General features: G+C 55.7%; 1 protein-coding gene across 1 annotated transcript; it reads left to right on the top strand.

Annotated features, from left to right (window-relative positions):
• Nucleotides 1-5,846: 5,846 nt before the first annotated feature.
• Nucleotides 5,847-6,659, top strand: LOC134509526 (olfactory receptor 14A16-like; the record flags this gene model as incomplete). The annotated part of the gene is made up of 1 exon (XM_063322069.1): nt 5,847-6,659. A coding segment is annotated over one exon (813 nt), but the record flags the coding sequence as incomplete, so codon positions are not given.
• Between the last annotated feature and the right edge of the window lie 8,940 nt (nt 6,660-15,599).

Here is a 15,599-nt window from a genome sequence, read left to right as displayed (position 1 = left end):
GGGAATCTGGGACGTGGGTTATTTTTTCCTCACTCATTCCAGTTGCAGGCAGTGACATTGGAAGAAACAGACGGATCCAGTCTATTAATCCATGGCTCCATGGCTGGTGTCACCGCCACAATTTCATTTTTGTTGACAATGGGATGGCCTACACAGCATCGGGCTTGCTGGCATCACCTGGGAGACACCTTTCTCAAAGGGGGAAGAGGGTCTTTGCTCAAGAGATTGTGGGGCTGATCGACAGGGCTTTAAACTAGATGTGAAGGGGGAGGGGGATGATAATATCAGGCTGGTCTGTGACCAGCTGTGGGATAACACGTCAGGGTTAGAGGGACGGGGCACTAGTATGGGCCTTTGACCTGTTGCCCAGAGGCATGCTGGGGACACTGCATCATAGTCAAAGTCTTACAGAGACGAGCCAGGGGCTTCTGAGGTTGTTGGAGTCAACATGGAAACACGCGTGAAACACCTCAAGGTGATCTCCTCTAAGAAGGTAACACAGGCAACAGCCCAGCTGAAGTGCCTCTACACAAACGCACGCAACATGGGTAACAAACAGGAGGAGCTGGAAACTACCATGCTGCTGGAAAGCTATGACCTAGTGGCCATTACTGAAACCTGGTGGGACGAATCCTGTGGCTGGAGTGTGGCTATCAATGGCTACAAGCTGTTGAGGAAGGAGGGGCAGAGGTGTTGCCCTCTCTGTTAAGCAAGGGATAGAGTGTGAAGAGATGTCCCTAAAGAGCAGCCAAGAGGAAGTCAAAAGCTTATGGGTAGGCATTAGAGACCGAGGCAACAAGGGGAACCTGGTGGTTGGTGTCTACTACAGGCCGCCTGATCAAGGGGAACCTGCTGATGAAGCCTTCTTCCTGCAGCTACAGGAGGCATCGCGCTCGAAGGCCCTCGTCCTGCTGGGGGATTTCAACCACCCTGACACCCGCTGGAAAAGTAACACGGTGAGCCGTAGACAATCCAGGAGGTTCCTGGAGTGCCTCGACGATAACTTCCTAAGACAGGAAATAGACAGCCCTGCCCGAGGGGATGCCATACTGCACCTGAGAGTCACCCATGCGAGTGAGCTCATTGGGGATATCAAGATTGGAGGCAGCCTGGTGTGCAGTGACCACGCACTGGTGGAGTTCACAGTGCTAAGGGATACGTGTCAGACAAGGACGTAGTGAGGACCTTGAACTTTAGGAAAGCAAACCTCCGGATCGTCGTGGAGTTAGTCAATAGGACCCCCTGGGAAATGGTCCTCCGGGACAAGGGGGCAGAAGAGAGCTGGCAGATGTTCAAGGACACTTTCCATAGAGCACAAGGGCTCTCGATCCCCAGGTGTAAGAAATCAAGCAAGAAAGGGAAGAGACCAGCATGGCTGAGTTGGGACCTGCTGGTCAAACCAGAAAAGGAAGGTTAAAGAAAGCGTGCCCTCCCTGATGACTGAGAATGGCAAACTGGTAACAACAGACAAGGAGAAGGCTGAGGTTCTGAACAACTTTTTGCCTTAGTCTTCACTGGCAGCCTCTCTCCTCACACCTCCCAAGCTGAAGGACTTCAAGACGGGGACCTGGGGGACAAAGTCCCTCCCACTGTAAGTGAAGACAAAGTTTGTGACCACCTGAGCAACGTGAACATACACAAGTCCATGGGGCCTGATGCACCCCAGAGTCCTGAGGGAATTGGCTGATGAAGTTGCCAAGACACTCTCCATGATATTGGAAAAGTCATGGCAGTCAGGTAAAGTCCCCGGTGACTGGCAGAAGGGAAACATTACAGCCATTTTTAAAAGGGTAGAAAGGAGGACCCCGGAACTACCACCCTGTCAGCCTCACCTCCGTGCCTGGGTAGATCACAGCACAGATCCTCCTTGAAGCTATGCTAAGGCACATGGAGGATAGGGAGGTGATTCGAGAGAGCCAGCATGGCTTCACCAGGGGCAAGTCCTGCCTGACCAACCTGGTGGCTTTCTCCAATGGAGTGACTGCATCAGTGGACAAGGGAAGAGCAATGGATATACTCTGTCTGAACTTCTGCAAGGCCTTTGACGTGGTCCCCCACAACATCCTTCTCTCTGAGTTGGAGCCATACGGATTTGATGGGAGGACTGTTCGGTGGATAAGCAACTGGCTGGAGGGTCGCATCCAGAGAGTAGTGGTCAATGGCTCGATGCCCAGATGCAGAGGGGTGAAAAGTGGTGTCCCTCAGGGATCTGTCTTGGGACCAGTGCTATTCGATATCTTCGTGAATGACATAGACAGTGGGATCAAGTGAAGCCTCAGCAAGTTTGCTGATGACACCAAGCTGAGTGGTGCAGTTGACAGCCCAGAGGGACAGGATGCCATCCAGAGGGACCTGGACCAGCTGGAGAGGTGCGCCTGAGCAAACCTTATGAAGTTCAAGAAGACCAAGTGCAACGTCCTACACTTGGGTCGGGACAATCCTGGTTATCAATACAGGCTGGGGGATGATGTGATAGAGAGTAGCCTTGCGGAAAAAAGCCTGGGGGGTACTGGTAGATGAAAAGCTGGACATGAGCCAACAACGTGAGCCTGCAGCCCAGAAGGCCAATCGCATCCTGGGCTGTAACAACAGAACTGTGGCCAGCAGATCCAGAGAGGTGATTCTGCCCCTCTCCTCTGCTCTCATGAGACCCCACCTGGAGTAGTGTGTCCAGCTCTAGAGCCCTCAGCACAAGAAGGACATGGACCTGTTGGAGCAGGTCCAGAGGAGGCCACAAAGATGATCTGAGGGCTGGAGCCCCTCTCCTACGAAGACAGTCTGATACAGTTAGGCTTGTTCAGCCTGGAGAAGAGAAGGCTATGAGGAGACCTGAGAGCAGCCTTCCAGTCCCTGAAGGGGGCCTACAAGAAAGCGGGGGAGGGGCTGTTTGCAAAGGCATGTAGCCATAGGACAAGGGGCAATGGTTTAAACTAGAGCAGGGTGGGTTGAGATTAGACATTGGGAAGAAGTTCTTTACCATGAGGGTGGTGAGACACTGGCCCAGGTTGCCCAGAGAGGGGGTGGAGGCCCCATCCCTGGAGGTGTTCAAGACCAGGCTTGATGAGGCTCTGAGCAACCTGATCTAGTTGAAGATGTCCCTGCTGACTGCAGGGGGGTGGGACTAGATGGCCTTTAGAGGTCCCTTCCAACCCAACACATTCTAAGATTCTGTGATTCTAAACAGACATAAAGGCTAACCAATACAATTGAGATGTATCTCTTTTTGCAAAAAGTAGTGCATTATTGGTACCAAATGATCTTTGAAACCTCAAAGGCAGGTGTTTCTATATTGGAGGTGGTATTGTAGGGGACAGGTGGTCCGTATTGTAGGGAGGACGCTGCATTAGGAGGAGTGTGGGTCACCCACACCAGGGGAGCTGTCATCTCACTCCACTGAAACCTGGAGTGGCCACCTCGGGGCTCGTGTGCCCCTCACTGGGGCTTCCTGTTCTAGACAAGTGGGGAGGAATGGAGAGTGTCCAGAGAAGCTCTGCCAATATGGGATTCATGGCCTCAAGCACACGCCCCGTGAAGGGAGGCTGAGGGTCCTGGTCTCCTTCAGCCTGGTGAAGTGGGGGCTCAGAGCGTCACAGTCATAACCTGTAACTGCTTGAAGGGTGGTTTCAGAGATGCCGGAGCTTTTCTTCATGGTGGAAAAAAAAGCAGGAGAAAGGAAGGATGCCACAAAGTTTGGATTGGGAGGTTGAGACCAGAAATGACCAGAAGAAACTGTCACTCCAAGGGCAGTGCTGTGGTACAAGAGGACACTCAGGGGGAGGCTGGACCAGCCCATGGCTTTGTCTTTCCCAGAACAGCCAGGGAGGATGGAGAGATACCAGTAAGGGTAGTGAGATATTGGGGCGAAATCAAAAAGACAATTGGGTGCCTTCAAAGAAAGAGGTGCAGGTATGGGACACCGAAGGAGTAACACCTTCAGGTTTGCTCAGCATCAGAGCCACCTTTAATTTCCCTTTACCTACCTGTCATTATTGCCTCCAGTTTTCTGCTCTAACGAGCCCCTGGGGAGGCTTTGTTGGTAATGGTCCTCAGTGGGACCCATTAACACTTCAAGAAACCTCGGAGTTTACATCTGAGTTTGTCATCTTGAGCGGTTTCTTCAACTTCCTCTCAGTGTCTGAGGTTCAGGGACTCTACCCCAAACCCACCCGAGGGGTCATTAAAATGCCTTGGGCTGCTCCTCTGCTGAGCCCACCTCCTGGGATGGAGGAAGCTCATGGCAACCAGTGCTGCAGAGAGACAGCTCTGCCCAGGAGCAGCTCCTGTGCAATGGGCAGCAGGGCTGAGGGCACTGCCTGCAGGCAGCGAGGATGGGACCATCAATGCAGAGAGAGCGTGAAGGCAGTCGTGACTGGGAGGAGAGCTGAGAGCTCACTGTGGGAGGAAGCTTCCCAGCCCTCTGCACGGTAAGTGTGAGGCTGCAGGGCAATGCCACTGCCGATCCTGAAGGGTTCTCATAAAGCTGTCGTAGCCCACGGCCTGTGGGATCTTTCTCTGGTGTAGAGGAGGAGAAGGGTGTGCTGCAGAGCAGGGCTTCCCTGCAGCACCGTCAGAGGGACAGGACACGGTGGCTGCCTTCTCCTGGGGATGGTTGCATGGGCATGAAGGCGGGTGTGCAGGCAGGGGTGCCCAGGGCTGTCCTTCAGAACAGGGTCCCGGTGCTTCAGAGGAACTCTGCCTCCTGCCAGTGCCAACTCTAACCCTGCCCAGTGAGCTTCTGCCCTCAAGGACGTGGGATCCAGGGCAGCAGCTGCCTCATCTGTGGCCGTAGCTGCAGCAGAAGGGACTCTCCTGAGCACCCTCTGTCCCTCCCTGGCCTTGTTTCCCTTGGCAGAAGCATCGGGGCATTGCTCCTTGCTTCTCCACCCGTCCCTGCTGCTGCTGCTGCTGCTTCTTTGATTTCAGTCTCTCTGGGGTGGGGGCTTCATCAGCAGCTCAGCAACTGACCCTGCAGGTCCTGCCATGCAGATGTGTCCCTGGTGCCCAAGGCCTCTTCTAACCTCTGGGTCTCTAGGCAATGCAGTCCATGGGGTGGGGATAAAGGTAACTCCCAGAAAGGGCCCCCCATCTTCTGGGCATCCAAAAGCTGACAGCTCTTCCCTGGGGAGGGGAGTTTGGAGATCTGCACTTTGGAACTGGACTCCTCTGCTCTCCGTGGGATCATCCTCCAGACCAAAGCGGGGCTGGCAAAAAGCAGCTGAGAGCAGGACGGATGGAGAGACCAGCTCTCCTCCTTCGGCACTAAGGGTCTGTCCTACTCCCTCCCAGGACTCTCACAATAGCACTCGTAGGGTAGCAGAAATGCCAGGGATTTCTACCTTCAAACATGACTCCTCAAGTGGGCCAGGGGTAACCGGAGCAAAATAAACAAAACAACCCCCCCAGCTCTGTTCTGCAGCCAGGGGACCTGGGAGTGACAGTGCTCAAAAGCTCTTTTATATCGGGGGTAGAGTTACCCTGCAATCACTCCTGGTTCCTCTCTCCCTCTTGCTGCACAGCACGACTGACTCCTCTGGAGCCCACAGCAGAGTCCCCTGCTCCCCATTGCACCCTCAGCCAGCACAAACCAGGCATCACACCAGGATCTGCACAAACGCCTTCCTGGACGGACGGAGGTCATTTGGGGGGCTTTACTGTGACCAGTGCAACAGGTTCTACTCGGACCTGTCTGTCCTCACTCTTCACTGTCTTTTCCTCCTTGGACAGGCCCCCATGTGCAGAGGGAAACTATGTCCAATGGCAGCTCCATCACCCACTTCCTCCTGCTGGCATTCGCAGACACGCGGGAGCTGCAGCTCTTGCACTTCTGCCTCTTCCTGGGCATCTACCTGGCTGCCCTCCTGGGCAATGGCCTCATCATCACTGCCGTAGCCTGTGACCACCGCCTCCACACCCCCATGTACTTCTTCCTCCTCAACCTCGCCCTCCTCGACCTGGGTGCCATCTCCACCACTGTTCCCAAAGCCATGGCCAACTCCCTCTGGCACACCAGGGACATCTCCTACATGGGATGTGTTTCCCAGGTCTTTTTCTTTGCCTTCTTGATGTCAGCAGACTTTTGTCTTCTCACCGTCATGGCCTATGACCGCTACGTAGCCATCTGCAAACCCCTGCACTATGGGTCCCTCCTGCGCAGCAGAGCTTGTGTCCACATGGCAGCAGCTGCCTGGGGCAGTGGCATTCTCAATGCTCTCCTGCACACGGTCAATACATTTTCAATACCTCTCTGCCAAGGCAATGGCCTAGACCAGTTCTTCTGTGAAATCCCCCAGATCCTCAAGCTCTCCTGCTCACAATCCTACCTCAGGGAAGTTGAGCTAATTGTATTTAGTGCCTGTTTATTCTTTGTGTGTTTTATTTTCATTGTGGTGTCCTATGTGCAGATCTTCAGAGCTGCGCTGAAGATCCCCTCACAGCAGGGACGGCACAAAGCCTTTTCCACCTGCCTCCCTCACCTGGCCGTGGTCTCACTGTTTATCAGCACTGGCATGGTTGCCCACCTGAAGCTCCTCTCCATCTCCTCCCCATCCCTCAATGTGGTGATGGCTGTTGTGTACTCGGTGGTGCCTCCAGCAGTGAACCCCCTCCTCTACAGCATGAGGAACCGGGAGCTCAAGGATGCCCTGAAGAAACTCATCTGATGGATCCTGAGGCAGTAAAAGTAATGTGCCTCCCGTTCTCTGTGTCATGCTATAAGTTTACTCTAGGCCAGGCTTCAGCCATTATTTTTTTCTCTGATAATTATCCTTTGAAGTAATTGCTTGGGTTCATAGCACTTCTCTTGAGGCTCTTTCCTGTTCTGTCTCATTCTTGAAGAACCATGTGTCACCTCTTTCCTCCCTAAGAGCATCTCTGCAAGAAAAGGGGATCTCCTGAGTGTGGTGCCTGATGGCTGGGTCTGCTTGATATGGTTTTGGCTGCGAACAAGCCTAAGGAACTGGACTTTCCAAGTGTCTTTCCACCTTGTTTTGGGAAACAATGTCACAGTAGCACTGGCATATTTTAGACACCGAGACTTAGTTGAAGGCTCTCTTCTTGGTGTAGAGGGGCAGTGGAGACGGTACATGACCTCCCAGTAACATTTCTCAGGCTGTCACAGGTATGATGGGGCTGATGGCAGATTTCAATCCATGTGGAAAGGAATCTGGAGTGGTCAGGAGAGGACGGGGACACTCCATGTTCTCTGGGATGGGAAGTGAATGGAGACACAGAAGAGTTTAAGTCTCAGAGATAGGTCCCCCCAGGACAAATCACTAAATCCAGGTACCCACAAGCCAGGACTCTGCAGGGCCGTGGGAGGCAGTGAAGATGCATCAGGCAGAGGGAAAGGAGACTGGAGAGATGCGGGAGCTGCCTGAGGAGCCCCAGGGCCAGGAGTCTCCTGCTGTCCTGGGGAGCAGGGCAGGCGGGGAGGCAGAGCGGGGCAAAGGCAGTTTGGGCTGGGGATCAGCTGCAGCTGAAGGCAGGAGAGCCAGAGAGCGAGTGGCCTCTGCTGGCCCTTGGGGCCAGCTCCAGCCCTGGGGTGATGGGGAGGCTGAGAGCCCTCTCTGCCCCCAGCAGCTGTGGTGCCCTTCAGAGGGGCTGGGGCTGTGGGGGGAGTGCCCAGAGCTCTGCAGTTCCCTGTGGGGAGCACTGCTGTGGGGCCAGCCCAGACCAGGGGGCTCTTTTGGGCTGGGCTGGGCAGATGGCGGGGAAGGTGGGAGAGAGACAGGGTGGGTCTGGAGTGGTGTGGCAAGTGCCCAGGAGAGGAAAACCCCAATGTTAGCGGCGCTGTGTGACCATGTGAGGACGTGCTCCAGTGGGCATGTGGGGCAGAGCCAGGTCTCCTGGAGAAGGAAGCAAGTCATTGTCCTGGTTCTGGCAGGGACAGGGTTAATTCTCCCCGGGCTCCATCAGGGACACAGGTATTCCATGCCATGTGAGCCATGGCCAGGCAGAGCTGCCAGAGGAGGAGCCAGGAAGTTGCTGCTGGGGAGCGGGCTGGGGCGTCCCGGGTCCGGTTGGTGAGCGGCGGTTCCGTAGTCGTGTTTGTACATTCCTTTGTCCGTGTTATTGTTGTTGTTTTCTTGTTCCCTTTGCTGTTCTGTTAAACTGCCTTTGTCTCAACCCACAAGTTCTGCCTTTTTTCTTCCAATTCTTCCCGTATTGGGAAGGCCCGAGCGAGCGGCACTTAGTTCCTTGTTGCCGTCTGAGGCCAAACCACGACAGTCCTTTTTTGGCACCCAACGTGGGGCTCGAAGGGTTGAGATAACAACAGAATCCAACTAGAGCTTGGAAAAACGAATTTGTTGTATGCATTTATTGTATTAGGTAAATAGTCACTGGTCACCATGTTGCTTGGTTTGTTCTCGTGGCTGTGTCATGTAAATTCCTCTGTGGCTTATGTACTCCCTGCAATGCTGTTTATCACCTCTGGGAGAGGGATCAGGATTGTCATTTTACTGTCCTGTGTGATATCGGCTTAGGATATGAGAACATCACTTGTTAGACAGTTACTTGGGGGCGTTTAAGTGGCATTGCTGTCCTGTCCGTACCTTGGGCACCGTCTCTCACAATTTATTAATAATTACACCCAGTCTGTGGGGGAAACGGGGGGACACTTTCCCCAGCTCTTTTGCCTCCCTTTTCTCCTTCGGGTCAGGTATGACAGCTTTTGAGAATTTTGAATATCCTTGGGATGCTCAAACCAGCCTGGTCCTATTGTTATGTCTGCTGAATGTGTTCCAGGTCCTGTTCAGGGTTAAACGACTATTTAAGACGACCACCCAGAGACCTGCTCCGAGGTTGGACAGTCAGGGGTGGCACGGCATGTGGGAGAACACGGGCAGGTACCTAGAGAACTTCTCGCCTCCAATGGTCTGGGACTTCACCCCTGAACAATTACAGGACCCTGACAGAGTGGTAGAATATCTGAAGGGAAAATGCTGTGGCTATTCTGGAGAGGCACAACTCACCGCACTGTGCTGGGCCCTGGCCAGTATCTACCAGGCCCTGCTCAGTGTTACGCAGCACCCTCAGGGGGAAGAGATGGAGACCAGGACGACAGACACTGCAGCTACTCCAACCCCTGCGACAGAGACTGCGGCTACTGCAACCCCTGCGACAGACACTGCGGCTCCTCCAACCCCAGTGGCAGCCACTGCCACTGAACCAGGGAACCAACCCGCGCCAGTATCAGTTGCCCCCATACAGAAGAAGAAGTACATGAAGAAATCAGTTCTCTTAGTAAGGGATAACGATGAACCAGGGCCATCACGAGAACAGGAGGAAGAGGCAGAACCAGAGATAATTACTCGATCCCTATCCTTGAGTGAGCTGCGGGATATGCGAAAAGATTTCAGCCGACATTCAGGCGAGCACATTGTCACCTGGATGATGCAGACTTACCCACAGACCCTGATGAGGTGCAATGCACAAGGCCCATGTGGCGGAAGTTTGTACGGAGCGCACCATCATCATATGCCAACTCACTGGCAGTAATGGAATGGAAAGGCGAAGAGGGACCAATGGTGGATGAGGTGGCTGGCCGGCTCCGGCCATATGAAGAAAGTCCCTCTTCCCGCCTTGTCTCAGCTGTGGAGAAACTGTCGCGGAAGGTCCAGCAACTTGAAGAGAATATGTCCTACTCCCCACCTGTATGGGCCAGCATCTCAGCTATTAGGAGCAGGCGTTTCCCCACTCAAGAGAGAGAGTACAGAGGGTACACACCACGAGGCACCCTGTGGTTCTACCTGCGTGACCACGGGGAGGACATGAGGAAGTCGGATGGACAACCTACTTCGACCCTGCGGACACGGGTACAGGAGTTGCAAGGAAGGACAACCACAAAAGAGGATCCCTCCAGGAAAAGTGCCGCCTTGGTTTCCAGGGGGCAGTTCCCCAGACAGAGCAGAAGGCCTGATCTTACTTCTGATCCTCTTGAAGGAACTTCCAAGTCATTTCTGCAAGAAGTGAGTAACGGATACTATGACCAGGATTAGAGGGGCCCTGCCTCCGACAAGGGGGAGGAAAGGGACAACCGGGTTTATTGGACGGTGTGGATTCGATGGCCTGGCACATCAGACCCACAGGAGTATGAGGCTCTAGTGGACACGGGTGCACAGTGCACCCTAATACCATCAAGCTACAGAGGGGCAGAACCCATCTGTATTTCTGGGGTGACAGGGGGGTCCCAAGAGCTGACTGTACTGGAGGCTGAAGTGAGCCTAACTGGGAATGAGTGGCAAAAGCATCCCATTGTGACTGGCCCAGAGGCTCCGTGCATCCTTGGTATAGATTACGTCAGCAGAGGGTATTTTTATGTGGGTATTTAATGGATGTGATCAACAACATAGCAGCTATGTCTCCACCAACTAGTAAAAAGGAAACACAAGCTTTCTTAGGCATTGTGGGGTTTTGGAGAATGCATATCCCACATCACAGTCTAATTGTAATCCCTCTCTATCAAGTAACCCGGAAGAAGAACGATTTTAAATGGGGTTCTGAGCAGCGACAAGCTTTTGAACAAATCAGACAGGAAAGAGTCCATGCAGTGGCCCTGGGGCCAGTCCCGGCAGGACAAGACGTTAAAAACGTGCTCTACAGCGCAGCCGGGGAGAACGGCCCTACCTGGAGCCTCTGGCAGAAAGCACCAGGGGAGACCCGAGGTCGACCCCTGGGGTTTTGGAGTCGGGGATACAGAGGATCCAAAGCCCGCTACACTCCAACAGAAAAAGAGATCTTGGCAGCATATGAAGGGGTTCGAGCTGCTTCTGAAGAGGTTGGTACAGAAGCACAGCTCCTCCCAGCACCTCGACTGCCGGTGCTGGGCTGGATGCTCAAAGAAAGGGTCCCCACCACACATCATGCAACTGGTGCCACAGGGAGTAAGTGGATTGCACTGGTCACCCAGCGAACTCGAATGGGAAACCCCAGTCGCCCAGGAATTCTGGAGGTGATCACGGACTGGCCAGAAGGCAAGGATTTCGGAATGTCACCAGGGGAGGAGGTGACGCGTGCGGAAGAGGCCCCACCATACAATAAACTGCCAGAAAATGGGAAGAAAGATGCCCTGTTCACTGCTGGGTCCTGCCGGATTGTGGGAAAGCATGGAAAGTGGAAGGCTGCTGTGTGGAGTCCTACAGGACAAGTTGCAGAGGCCAGTGAAGGACAAGGTGAATCGAGGCAGTTTGCAGAGGTGAAAGCCATTCAGCTGGCTTTGGCCATTGCTGAGCGAGAAAAATGGCCGGTACTTTAACTCTACACTGACTCATGGATGGTGGCAAATGCTCTGTGGGGGTGGCTACAGCAGCAGAAGCAGGGCAACTGGCAGCGCAGAGGCAAACCCATCTGGGCTGCTGAACTATGGCAAGATATTGCTGCCCGGATAGAGAATCTGGTTGTGAAAGTACGCCACGTAGATGCCCATGTACCGAAGAATGGGGCCACGGAGGAACATCAGAACAAGCAGCAGGTGGATCGGGCTGCTAGGATTGAAGTGGCTCAGCTGGATCTGGACTGGCAACATAGGGGTGAACTATTCATAGCTCGGGGGGCCCATGACTCCTCAGGCCATCAAGGAAGAGATGCGACATATAGATGCGCTCATGACTGAGGGGTGGACTTGACCATGGACACTGTTGCACAGGTCATCCATGAATGTGAGACATGCGCTGCAATCAAGCAAGCCAAGCGTTTGAAGCCTCTTTGGTATGGAGGGCGATGGCTGAAATACAAATGCGGGGAGGCCTGGCAGATTGATTATATCACACTGCCACAAACCCGTCAAGGCAAGCGCCGTGTGCTCACAATGGTGGAAGCAACCACTGGATGGCTGGAAACATACCCTGTGCCCCATGCCACTGCCCGGAACACTATCCTGGGCCTTGAAAAACAAGTCCTGTGGCGACATGGTACCCCAGAGAGAACTGAGTCGGACAACGGGACTCATTTCCGAAACAGCCTCATAGACACCTGGGCCAAAGAGCATGGCATTGAGTGGGTGTATCACATCCCCTGTCACGCACCAGCCTCTGGGAAGATGGAACGATACAATGGGCTGTTAAAAACTACACTGAGAGCAACGGGTGGTGGGACTTTAAAACACTGGGATGCACATTTAGCAAAGGCTACCTGGCTAGTTAACCCCAGGGGATCTACCAATGGGGCTGGCCCTGCCCAGTCAAAACTTCCACGTACCGTAGAAGGGGATAAAGTCCCCGTAGTGCTCATGAAGAATATGCCAGGGAAGACAGTCTGGGTCAGTCCTGCCTCAGGCAAAGGCAAACCCATCCGTGGGACTGCTTTTGCCCAAGGGCCTGGGTGCACTTGGTGGGTGATGCGGAAGGATGGGCAGCTCCGATGTGTACCTCATGGGGATCTGATTTTGGGTGAGAATAGCCAATGAATCAAATTGTGTGTTGTTAATTGCCAAGTAACACTGTCACTGTATGTCCTCATTACTATAATTGCTGTCAGCTGTACTAGGAGTAAGGCACAGGGGCGATGGGATCAGAACTGACCTCAGCAGGTGGTGCCCAGAAACTGTCCTCAAGATCTACATCTTCAGCCCACGGACTGTGTGCATGAGCCACACCGGGTGCACCAGTCACAAGCTCCGACAATACAGCATGCAAGAGGCCAGCACCACCCAGCATCTCACCTGCCCTGAGAGACTGTTCTAACAGATGGAGCCCAGAGCCATGGATGAAATGAACTCAACGGACACTTTGGAGGGATGGCCCATAGACTAAGGGCATTATATCTGCATGAATATATAGGTATATATATACATGACAGGGGAAAGTGGTGGCAATTCACTGGAACCTGTAAGATGTGGGCATGGCATAGATGGTCTGGAATAAGGGGTGGATAATGTCCTGGTTCCGGTGGGGACGGGGTTAATTCTCCCCAGGACGCAGGTATTCCATGCTATGTGAGCCATGCCCACCCTGAGCTGCTGGGGGAGGGGGCAGGACATCTCTGCTTGGAGCGGGCTGGGGCGTCCCGGGTCCGGTCAGGGAGTGGCGGGGAGCGTCGGTTCCATAATCGTGTTTGTACATTCCTCTGTCCGTGTGGTGGTTGTTGTTTTGTTGTTCCCTTTGCTGTTCTGTTAAACTGCCTTTCTCTCAACCCAAGAGTCTTGCCTTTTTTCTTCCAGTTCTTCCCGTATTGGGAAGGCCCGAGTGAGCGGCACGTGGTTCTTAGTTGCCATCTGAGGCTAAAGCACGACAGTGGGCTGTTGGAGTTGCTCATGAACTGCTTGGAAAAAGGGACAAATTAGGAAGAGCGGAGCATTCCTGGTGTGCAGAATGGCTAGGTCCCAAAGAGCAGCTGTCAGCACGGCATGGTGATGAAGAAACATTCTCGTGTTGGGAGGAGAGGGAGAAGTGGCTACGTGGCCCTGCTCGCCCCATCACCCCCATGGGGCTGGTCCCACCACATCGAGTCCCAGCATCAGGTTGTTCTTGTCTGCTTCCACCTTCGCCATGAGGGCGTCCACTCGGCGGTGGGACGGGTGACAATGGACAATGCAGCGTCCCCGTTGGTAGGTGGCTGCGGGGGGCGGGGCGTCGCCTAGCAACAGGGGACGCTGCCTTGTCCCTTGTCACCCGTCCCGTGTTGGTGTGACCACTCTGCTGCGAGGAGCCAGCAGAGGAGGAGGAGGAAGAAGAGGAGGAAGAGGAAGGCTTCAAGTGCCCATCCCTTCCAGCCATCCCGGGCCCCCCCTCAGGCAGAAAGGTTCCCATCCCCCTCAGGTGCCTCCATGGCTTTGGGCAGGGCAGCAGCCATGGCCCAGCTCAGCCTGTACCAGCTGCTGGACGAGGCCATCGGGACGCCCGAGCTCGGGGCAGTCAACTTCATGGCGTTGCGCAGCCTGCTGCTCGCCATGCTCGGGCACCTGGGCCTGCGGGACCTGCCTGCCCAGAAGCAGGGGGACAGCCTGACCCTGCTCTGGGAGGGGGACCAGCCTGCAGAGGCACCCCCTGTGCTGGAGAAGGAGGGCGACAGGGCCCAGGACAGGGGGCAGCAGCCCCAGGAACCGGGGCAGTGGCTGCCTGGGAAGGACTTGCTCCAGGAGAGCACGAGCAGCCCCCCGCTGGCCTCCGTGGCCACCGACGTGGGCTGGATGAGGGACAAGATCAAAGCCAACGAGAGCGGCATCTCCAAGGTAGAGGCTCTTGCCCATCCCCTGGCTGCTCCCCTGCACGACACCCCATCCTCCGGGGTCCAGCCGCCGTTGTGCTGCCCTTAGACCAAGGGCTGGTATAAGCCTGAGCTGAGGGTGGCACGTGGGGCTTCAGTGAAGGAAAGGGGTGAAGTCTTGGGGAGGAAAAGCTGGGGCCGAAATGCTGCTCCGCTTGCTCTGGGTCTTCCCCACGTTGCCGTCAGCCGGTCCTGGTGGGGCCGATACCCAGCGAGTCCCTGGTGCCCTTGGCTCCCTTGGATGGAGGCTCGGCACCCTGGAGGTCCGGCCCCACCACCCTCTCCAGCCCTCTCTTCCCCGCTCCTGACCTTCAGCCGGTACCGCATCCACTCCTGGGGCAGCTGAGAGGCTCATGGGCCTCATCTCCCACCGCTTGCCCACGGGCTAAAGCCGGCACTGGTGGGGACCGGAGAGGGGCCTCACCCTGCATGGTGCTGAGCCACGGGGGACCATGCATCGCCAGAGCATCCCCTGTGGGGAGAGCTAAGCTCGGGCTGAAGGAAAGAGCCACCGTCAGCACTGCCGGGCCAGGTCCTGCCAGGGCTGGGACACCGCGGGAGATGGCGGCAGGGAGGGTTCCCCGCGCAGCTGGAGATGATGGTGGCCGCTTGGCTAGCAGTGGCTGCTGCTGCCCTGGCCAGGCTGTGCTCGAGGGGGCTGCAGCGGCTCTTTGCCCTTTGGATGGGCTGCAGGGATCTCACTGGGAGCCTGGCAGGGGCAGCAGGGCTGGGGGCGTCCCTGCTGAGCCGGGCCGTGCAACGGGCCCCCCCGGGGCAGGGGTGGGGGTCTCTGGGGAGCTGCTGCCCCATCTCAGCTCTTGAAGATGTGATGGATGGGACGTGCTGCCCGCGCTGCCCTGCCAGCCTGGCACTGCCCCCCGGCTCTGGGCAGGCCACAGCGGCGGCAATGGTCCTGGTCCCCAGGGACCCTCTCCTGGGGCTCACCCCCACCACCCCTTTCTGCCAGGCCACAGCTCTCTCCGAGGAGCTCCTCCAGCAGATGGGCGCAATGAAGGAGGCGCAGTCCCACCTGGAAGAGGAGCTCCGGGCCATGCAGGAGGCCCTCGGCTTGGTGAGCTGCCGCCAGTGCCCCGAGAGGGAGCTGGACCCTCGCCCCCTCCCTGCCCCTCTCCCCATCACCACCCCAGCCCCTGCCCCGCGGCCATCAGCCCTCCCTGTCCCCCAGCAGGAAGGGCACCAGGAGGGCAGAGTGGGAAGGATGTCCCAAGGAGGGCAGCAGGGCAGCTCAGCCACCCCCACCCAGAGCTCCCCACCCTCTGCCCGCCAGCACGGCCCCAGGGAGGGTAGAAACGGGCACCGCTGCCTGCAGCTCAGGCTGGGGCGAGAAGGAACTGTGGCCATCACCCAAAGGGATGCTCAGGCGCTTTGGAACCAAA

Source organism: Chroicocephalus ridibundus, unplaced genomic scaffold (assembly GCF_963924245.1).
Source record: "Chroicocephalus ridibundus unplaced genomic scaffold, bChrRid1.1 SCAFFOLD_105, whole genome shotgun sequence".
NCBI lineage: Eukaryota > Metazoa > Chordata > Aves > Charadriiformes > Laridae > Chroicocephalus > Chroicocephalus ridibundus.
Note: the sequence above shows the minus strand (reverse complement) of the source record. Positions and strands in the feature narration are given on the sequence as shown.